General features: G+C 47.7%; 1 protein-coding gene across 4 annotated transcripts in view; it reads right to left on the bottom strand.

Annotated features, from left to right (window-relative positions):
• Positions 1–9,782, bottom strand: part of tiam1a (TIAM Rac1 associated GEF 1a) — a 51,901-nt gene that overhangs the window by 15,989 nt on the left and 26,130 nt on the right. Inside the window, exons 11-15 of one of the 4 annotated variants that reach the window (XM_035535651.1) lie at positions 8,526–8,630; positions 7,104–7,185; positions 6,867–6,953; positions 4,790–5,002; positions 3,996–4,123 (exon numbers count right to left, since the gene is read on the bottom strand). In XM_035535651.1, coding sequence (XP_035391544.1) covers positions 3,996–4,123; positions 4,790–5,002; positions 6,867–6,953; positions 7,104–7,185; positions 8,526–8,630 — 615 coding nt within the window. Of the gene's footprint in view, positions 343–1,159; positions 2,560–3,995; positions 4,124–4,789; positions 5,003–6,866; positions 6,954–7,103; positions 7,186–8,525; positions 8,631–9,782 lie in introns of those variants that run through there. The other 3 variants (XM_035535652.1, XM_035535654.1, XM_035535653.1) reach the window with 3 other exon arrangements.

Raw genomic sequence — 9,782 nt, 5'->3', positions numbered from 1 at the left:
CACCTCATGGGTGAGGAAGCGAGGCAGCCTCTCCTCTCCCCTGATTACCCACCCTGGTCTAGCAGCTCCTCCTCTGCTCTTCTCTCTCGCTCTCTCTCGCTCTCTCTCGCTCTCTGGTCTGCTCAGGGTGCAGGGCTAGGACAGAGCTCTGGAGGAAGTGCTTGTGTAAGAGATAGTGAGACAGAGGAAGAGAGAGAGGGAGCGAGAGAGAATAATAACAATAATAATCCCGTCTGCAGCAGGATGAGGGGAACGGCGGGGAGGGACAAGCGCTGCAGAATCTCATCAGTGTCGTGTCATTCGCCCCCACTGTCTCCGCCCAGCACAGCCCAGCACAGCACAGCCCAGCCCAGCGCAGCCCAGCGCAGCCCAGCCCAGCGCAGCCCAGCCCAGCGCACCACAGCCCAGCCCAGCACAGCCCAGCCCAGCATAGCCCAGCCCAGCATAGCCCAGCCCAGCATAGCCCAGCACAGCATAGCCCAGCACAGCCAAGCACAGACCAGCACAGCAGCCGAGCCCCACGCGCACCCCCCCACTGCGTCCGAGCTCAGCAGTGCTTGTGCACGTGCAACTTGGACACACTGTGTAGGAGTGCACGTCAATCATCATAGCAAATGAAAAATAAAAGAAAAGGTGCTGAAAGTGCTTCCGCTGATTGCCTCAGAAACAAGGGCTTTTTCACAACCATGCACGAGGGACCTCTGCATTCACTACGCCTGCATTTAAACAGGAAGGGAGATCTACAGTCCTCTTCATGTGTCTCCAAGGACAAATGCATATTTCACAGTCAGGAAGAGCACAAACAGTACACTGCAAGGCCAATGCAAAGCAGAAGCGCATTTTATGTGGGGTTATCTAACATGAGCGAACAGCCGAATGTTGGACAGTAGACAGCAGAGGCATCCCGAATAGCAACAGGACCCTAGCAGCCGATATAAAAGGCGAAAGCTGTGGCTGAGCAGAAGAGAAGCAGGGGATTAAATGGCAGGAATAGAGACAGCGTGCCCTAGAGAAACAGAACAACTAAACAAAACAGCAGCTGCTCCTGCAGGTACCTGTACGGCAGCGCGGGCATGAGAAGGACAGGAGGAAGCCACAGTGAATCGCAGAAGTTCAGAGGAACAGCGCTCGAAAACATGAAAGTGAATTCTGGCCATACCTCCATCCATACAGGTAGCAGATGCACTGGAGCAGGGCGAAGACTGGGAACGGGAGGGAGAGCAGACCACAGAGAGACAGAGAGGACGCAAGCCCAAACCTGCCCCGGGACACACGCACTGCCAAAGGAATCTCAGCTACAACACCTAACCACCTCCCCCAGTCCACCATGTACACACACACGCACGCGCACAGGAGGAGCTTAAGGAGGCCTGCATTTCCTCATCTTATCAGCACAGAACTCATGGGACAGGAAAGTGAGTGTTTGTTTCTCTGGAGGACAGGCATACCCTCATGTCACCCTATTCTCCCAAACACAACCTCAAAAGCCAGAAGCCACGTACAGACGGCTGTAGGAGCCTTGGGCTGTCCACCAGCACCACTGTCATTTGGGCCGTGTGCAAGAACCGTGATGCCTTCCGTGTTTACCGTGCTGTTTGTCATCCAGACCATAAAAAAGAGCATCACCGGATCATAATAACAAAGGAGGTGGCTCAGGCGGAGCTGTTAAGGATACTAGCCAATGCAGACAGATGCACAGCTCCAATGCACACACGCACACACGCACGCGCACACGCACGTGCACACGCACGCGCACACGCACACGCACACACTCTCAAATGCAAAGATTACATTCGAACAGTGCTCTACCTGAAAGGAACTGGACTCTAGTCTTCTATTAAAAAAACAAAAAACAAAACACTAATTCAGCACTGAAAAGCAGCGTGCCGAGCGCTGGCTTGTCTGGCTTGGAGCTCAAAGGCTGACCTTCATCATGTCAGTTGTCTCAGTGGAGACGCGGAGACGCGCGTGGTGTAGTTATTCCCTGGGAAAGCTAATGAAGTCCCCCCCCCGCACCGGCATCCAGATTTAGAATTCACTGGCACAAAGCGATCAAAATCAACTTTCATAATCAAGCAATTAGAATGCAGAGCTAATTAAAGAAGGTCTCCACCTTCTTGTACCATTCTTCAACGGGAAAGAGAACAGACAATATGACAAACAGGAGTGGGGTGGTGAGTCCAAGAAACGGTTACCTGTCTCCATCACACACTGTTGGAGCCACTGTTTATTAATCAAGCCAAAGGTCCTCCAGAGGAATGTCTCCATAGCAGTCCATGCAAGTTGCTTTGTAAAAAGCATGTGACCAATGTCTTGAAGGCACTAGTTACTTTGTGACAGAGGTCACATCTGATTCAGGATCAGTGTTTCTAGTCTAGATCATCTCATAAGCTGTATTATCAAGGTTTAAGATGGAGAAGTACATTGTCATGGTTTAAAGGAGCATTTTACAAAGTCAAAGAGGAGAGAACACTGAGCATGCGGCGTGAAGATGTCTCAGTGGGTGAGATGACATGAGCATGCACAAACACACACACACTCGCTGCATGAGCGCTATTAGGGCTAAACGTGCTTCTCTGCCACAGATGGTGTGTCAGAGTGCAGGTCAGGAAGACAACCCGACTGGTCTCTCTCTGATACTGTGACTGGCTGGTGAGAGAGAGAGAGAGAGAGAGAGAGAGAGAGAGAGAGAGAGAGAGAGAGAGAGAGAGAGAGGGAAATGGAAGCAAAGATAAGAGAGAAAGACATAAAAAGAATGAACAGAGGGTAAAAGATGCCAACATTCGCAGGTTAAACATCAGTGCGCCAGTCTGGAAAAAGCTCTGGCCTCCAGGTCCCTCCACAGACAGATGAGACAAAGCCTAAATCAAGCACCAACACACCACTTTGTCACGGATTCTTTCCTTGCAGCTGAATGCAGGAAGCATTGTTCTTCAAGACGTTCTGATGTGATCCGCCAAACACTGATTAACTGGGAGGAGATGGATGTCAGTTCTAAGCACAAGTTTGGGAAAGCAAACTGACAAGCGCGGCGACTGTAGTCTGGCGACTGTAGCCTGGCGACTACTGAGACTGCCACACATCATACGCTGAGCCTTACCGAATGGGTTTCATCTTAATTAGAGTGGTTCTCTCTCCATGACGCAGACACACGTTCTGTGTGCTGACTGTATATAAGAAAAGGCAAAAAAAACAAAAAAAATAAAACAATCTAGACAACAAAAACATCTAGAATTGTTCCAACAAAAGCATAGTATAAGCAAAGAGAGTGTAAAAAAGAGTAGGAGAGAGAGAGAGAGAGAGAGAGAGAGAGAGAGAGAGAGAGAGAGGCGGGGAGAGAGGGAGAGGTTACAATACTACTTGGTTCTAAACAGTTTGTGTTTGTATGAGCCTACACAGTCATCTCTGACCCATCTGACCTCAGGACATATGATGTTCAGAACTGTGTGTGTGTGTGTGTGTGTGTGTGTGTGTGCGCGTGCCTGCGCGCTCATACACAGCCCCTGTTGTGAAGTTTTAAAACCTCCCAGCAAAGGTCTTGGAGATCACATGAGGGAAAGAGAGTCTAATGCAAGGTTTTAAACTTTGAATGATTAACAATGATCCATGCCACGCAATTGTATGCCTTCAAAGAAGGCTGACACTTGGCAGAGGAGCCGGCCCTGTTGGCCTTCTGCCAGGGGGCTGATGGAAAATGGGATGAGCCGAATGCTAACTGTAGGTCTCATCTCTTCAATCTGAACCCTAAGCAGGTGAAAACCAAACCAGTGGCCCGGCGACCCACACGACAGTGCTCACTAGGGAGAAATGATTCCGCCCGTTTCCGGACTGCCCGGAAGCGGCTGGTGGTGAGGCTGTGCTCCAGACAGCACCGTGTACTTTCAGTTCATCAGACCGTTCCGGACAAGACGGCTCGCGTGCTAACTGTGCTTGTCAGGTCTCGTAATGCCATGGCTGTGCTCCAGCAGGGACGCGTGTGTCGCTGAGGGTCTCACCCCGTGTGTGGGCTCGCCGTCCGGCTCCGCCCGCGTGCCATCTACTGCACCGTTGACGGCTAAGGCGGCCCTTCCTTCGTGGTCTGGGCTCTTCAACACCAAGTCAGGGGCCTCGTCCAGAATGTCCTCTAGAGGGAGCAAGAGACAGACAGGTGAAGAGAGAGGGGGGGAGGGAGAGAGAGAGTGCGCGCGAGAGTGGGGGACAACATGAACAAATTAATTGCGGTCTCATTTTTCAGGACATCTACACTGTAGAATTCTGCTCCAACACACCAGGTAATAAAGGCGGAAATAGTCACCGCCGAGAGCTCTACAACCCAAGCAGATCCTCAGGCTATCCATTCATTTCCAGAATGATTTAGCCTGCAGTTAAAAGGTACAGACTAATAAATAGCCTTCTAATCCCCACAGGCACCCAAATTTAACACACAGCTCCGCCGAAGCCAAATCCTTTTAACGAGGGACGCAAGTTCAAGCCATGTGCCGGCCAAAATGGAACAAACCAAGCGGAAATGAGGTTAGATGAATTTCAGCCCGCAGACGTAGTAAAGTTGTGGCCTTATGTAAAGCCATTAAGTTATATGTTCAGGCTGCGGGGGGGGGGTTCAGCATGGTTCCTCAAAGCGTGCACTGTATACATTTATTTTTTATTTTTTATTTTTTGCATTTTCTCTTGTCTAAGGCATCTGATTCAGACTGCACAGGGTTTGATGTTGTTATCTGATGTGTTGGAGGCGTGGACGCGGGGCGAGATCGCGGGAGTGTCAGGGCGGCGGCGGGGCCGTCGCGCGCACCTTGGCTCTGGGAGAAGACGTCAGTGCAGAGGTCGTTCGGCGTGTCCGAGCGGCGAGGTGGCAGGGGGCACCGCTGCTGTGTCTCACGCTCCGGCACGCTGCTGACAGTGAGAGCAAGCGAGGTCAGGGAGAACGCCGCGCGCACGTCCGACAGCTCCAGCACTTTCGCCGCCTTGCCGTTCAGCTGGAGGATCTCATCTCCTGCTCGCAGGCCTAGGTGCGCGCACACACACACACACCACTTAAAATTTGCAAGTTTCTTTTTACTACCATATACAAAATCAAAAACACTGTTAAGTAATGCATATTGTCACACATACACAACAGTTCCATGACAAAGCAGAACTCTCAGAGCAGGGCCTTCTGAATTAAATAAATTGTTTTAAACTGGACTTAAAAGATAAACCAGTGGACTCAAGCACAGGAAACAAAGAGAAACAGCTGCGAGTCTCCCAGCACCAAACTCCCATCCTCTCGCTTATCAATTAGCCCTATATAAGCTGCACCATTAGCAGCTGATAGCTCAATTAACACTCATTAGCCCCGACTGGCGCCGTAATTGATCACTGACTTGCATGGCCGGCTCCTGCAGAGGAGCCAGGGTGGTTTCCCTTCTCTGTGCACTCGCACATCTCTCAGCCATTGGTACAAAGTGTGCGTGGAGTCCATAAGGAGAGGGATTTGATATAAGACCCACTCCTTACAAATGTGCTTCAGTTGCACAAAAGGGTTAGTCTTATTTGCATACTGCATATGAGTGTGAATAATAGCTTTTTCCTCACACCTTACACACACACACACACACACACACACACACACACACACATACATTCTACTCCATACCCCGAGGTGTGACCCAGTTGCATGTGGAGTGAACTGTCGGCCATAACGTAGCCTCATGATTGGATGGCTCAGATAGGCCCCCCCTTGGCTGCAGAGCCATGATAAACACCAGAGTGATGTCATCAAAGACAGACGCCAGCAACGCGTTTCCAAGCTGGCATCGATTTGGAAGGCGCACCCCCCTTCCGGGAGGGTGGACACACACAGCAGTGATACACTCTCGTGCTCTATTCATCTCAGCCTGCACATGGCTTTAATTTGAGTTGCGCTATAGTGAGTGCGGTCACACACGCCTCCTGTGAAAAGGGCCTTTGTTCTCCCGAAGTAGACGCTGTCCACTTGGCTTTGCCTTCACTGGCCTGGTTACTCACCCATTCTAGCCATGAGCACTTTTTCTACTCCAGTTCTGGCGAGAGGCCCTCTGCATTAGCCCAGCACACAATCCCGCACACACAGGCATGAGTGCCCATATGCATCCATGTGCACGCAAACACGCACACACATTTTTTTTCTACATTTATAGCATACTAGGTACAAATTTCACATTTTCCTTGTATCCTAACGTCCTGATAATCAAAGTAATTTTTTGATCAATTATCATCATGTTGATTATGGAACAAATAGCTTTGTTAGAAATAACAAATCTTATCTGGTTCTGCTTTGGCATGTATAATTATCACCATGTATCGCTTGATGTTTGAAATCAGGGTTTCAGAGTGGTAGGCCGAGATCACATGGAGAAGTATAAAGAAGTATAGAAGTATAAAGCCTTGCTGGTACTGAGGAGCAGGTTTAATTTCCTTCTCTGGCTAATCCCAGCGTCATGTGAAAGCTTTTTTAATGCGTTCCTCTCCAGTCTGCGGCACACTGGGGTTGAGTAGTTACATCTCGAACATCACAGTATTCCTCTCAGCGAAGTGGCAAGATAAGGCGGGTTTGCTGGAACAGGCCGAGGGAGGGTCCTTCCAAAAGGACCATGGCATTGTCCGTACAACTCCAGGTGAATGAATTCCTAGGCCTTCAGACAGCTGTTCTTATCAGCTGTTGACAATAATCCTAATCCACGAAGGGGATTAGCCAAACAGTACTGGCTAACTGGTGGGCGAAGGCTGATTCTGTTCATTAAAGGCTCAGAAAGAAGACTCTGAAACCCCTCCTGGATCAGAGCAAGTGAAGAACCCAGTGACACATGTGGCGACACGCCAGACGTCTGACATCTCGTCTGATATCTCACCTTTAATGAAGGCCAAGCCTCCCGTCCTCACGTGTGTGATATGAAGCTGCTGGGTGCCATTCTCATCCACCACAGCCACGGAGAACCCTGGAGAGGAGAGATGGGGAGATGAGAAGAGGGGAGAGTAGATGATAAGAGAGCAAAGGAGACTTTATTCACACTGTTTTCCAGAATAAAAAATATTCTGTATTTTGCGAGTGATCTTGAAACAGGATAAAAAATACAAAGGAGTCCTACCATAACCAATGGAGCTGGATTCATCTCTGTCAAACTGGATGACTTTGGTAGTTTTGGTGCAAATTTCAATCTCCTTGTAGAGCTGAAGGGAGATATATGCATTTAGAGTCATTCTGATCTAAAATGCCAGTCCAGAAATGTCATTCTACCTGTAATGTACAATCTGAAAGAAAGCGCTGCAAAAACCCACACTCCGGTAGCCTCTGTGGGTTATGTACTGGTTAAATAATAATCATTTTGCCCTCAAGTGTATCAAAAATAAATAAAATTGAGCTGTGATCATTTCATGGAAATGAGGAGAGAGAGAGAGCAAGAGAGAGAGATAAAGAGCAAGAGAGAGTAAGAGCGAGAGAGTGAGCAAGAGAGAGACAGACAGAAAGAGACAGACAGAGAGAGAGAGAGATAAAGAGCAAGAGAGAGTAAGAGCGAGAGAGTGAGCGAGAGAGAGAGAGAGACAGACAGACAGAGAGAGAGAGAGAGAGAGAGAGACAGACAGAGAGTGAGCACAAAAGAGGCTTTCTGTGAAATGAATTAAGTGCGTCATCTCCAAAGAATTGCATCTAAACAACAGCTAAGGAAATTAGGGTTTGAGATTATAGAGGTTTTTTCCATGCGGTTTCTGATATTCCAGATGACAGAGAAACTGCACTCTGAATGAGGGAATGAATTTCTCTGCCCGTGATTCTGCAGTATACATAATTCATGCAGCGGTGTATATATGCAGCAATCTCATTTCTGGATAGGTCACAACATATACAATCTAACGCACGCACCCAACAGTGACTTTAAAACTTCAGTGCTCCTTGGGTGGGCGTTTTGATGATATGCTACCATTATCATGATTAACTATGTAATCACATATATCAATAATGTAAGAATGTAAATGTAACCATGTCACTTTGGGTTGTATGTACTATTATGTACTATTAGTTCTTCCAGAACACTGACAACCTACAGTTTTCAGATTTAGATAGAGAGATTTAGACCAATAACAGAGACACTAAACAAGCAGCACTATCACATTGGTAAATTAAAACTGTAGAGAGCAGCTGACTGGATGGTATCTCATTATTAGTTAAATTTTATATTACTTTATTATTACTCTACTAATTGTTTTGCTGATGCGTTGTCTTCTCCAACCTCTTAGCAACACTAAATGAAAAAACTAAATATCATGATATGAAATGTGAAATATGAAATCATGAAAATACCAAGTATCATTATATATATATATATAAATTTTATTTTACATTTTTTTTGTCATATTACCCACTTCTTCCTTGCTAACGAATTTCTAACCCAAACCTGCAGCTACTCCCGAAGCGACTGGGGCGCCATGGTAACTGTTTGCATCAATGTTGTTGATGCGGTCCAGACATCCTGCCAGAGTGACTGTGGACTGATGGTGTTGGTGCAGCTCACCAGGTCCCAGAGCTCCTCCTCAGGTTTCGGGATGTAGGACTGCACTCGACTGTCCACCTGAAACTTCACACGCAGGTAGTGCTTGGAAGGTTCCAGACTGTGTGCCTGCATGATGAGGAAGCAGAAGAGGACGTAGCCATTACAGCACCCAGACTGCAGCTGACGACGGCAGGCCAACAGCAGAAGAGCAAAACAGGTTCACGTCAGGGCGCCGCTAGAATAGACGCACACGTCAGTGGGTGAGGTGTTATACTGTAGATGGTCATGGGATCGAGGCCCCGCTCTGGAGAAACTCCTGTACTAGTTATTTTGCTCCTGATCCGGGGGAACCCCTCCTTACTTATGGCATGCTGGAAACACTCGGAGACGCTGTACGACTCAGTCTTTATTATTGTCCCAGCTGGGATCCAAGCTGACACCTCTGTGAATTCTAGCTTGCAGACATAAGTGGTCATTTCTCATTTTATACTATTAGGAAATTATTATATAAATTCCTGGCCTTTAAAGTGCACTTTTCATTACTTAGTAAGCATGAAAATCCCCAAAATATCCCTCCTTAAACTGCGGGAATAAATTTTAAGAAGCACATCATATTTCCCATACTGTATTCCATTACGTTATTTGACAGAAATAGGTCTGCGTATCAGCCTCTCAACATAACTTATTTAGAGATTCATTTCCACAGCCACACGCTTTTTAACGACATGCGCCTGCATGCATACGAACCCACAGACTCACTGGGGAAAATTAGGCCTCGGAAGAATCTCTGGCACTCTGTATGCAGTCGTGTGTGTGAAGACTGAAGTCAGTAGTCTCTGTAGCATGATGTAGTGTATGACAAGGCTCAGGATCATAAAGAAAAGGACAATGGAGACATTATTTATGCCTTTTAGATTAACCACTGAACTGAAAGCCAAAGCCTGAATTGATTTCAGTCCAGCTGATTGCATTGGTGTGAATTGCTGAAGTACGTCTTCAGCAGGACATTATCATCTTGCCTTTCTCACTCTGTTAGCGCCCACTTGGTCAGCCAATGTTTTTGAAGGATGGTTGCTAATCACAGGGATGGCCCCCCACAAAAGCAGGACGCTACCCCCAGGGGCCCGGGAGACTCATTGTTCAGGTTTGGTTCTTTGACCTCTGGACTGAGTAATGATTGGCTGTGACTGACATCAATCACCATGGCAAGGCCAATCGCATACAGAAGTTCCTTTCTATTGTTTGTGAGATAACACAGAGAGCTGCTCCAGCACACAG

Source organism: Electrophorus electricus, chromosome 17, assembly GCF_013358815.1.
Source record: "Electrophorus electricus isolate fEleEle1 chromosome 17, fEleEle1.pri, whole genome shotgun sequence".
NCBI lineage: Eukaryota > Metazoa > Chordata > Actinopteri > Gymnotiformes > Gymnotidae > Electrophorus > Electrophorus electricus.
The sequence above is the reverse complement of the archived record's forward strand: the minus strand, read 5'-3'. Positions and strand labels throughout refer to the sequence as shown.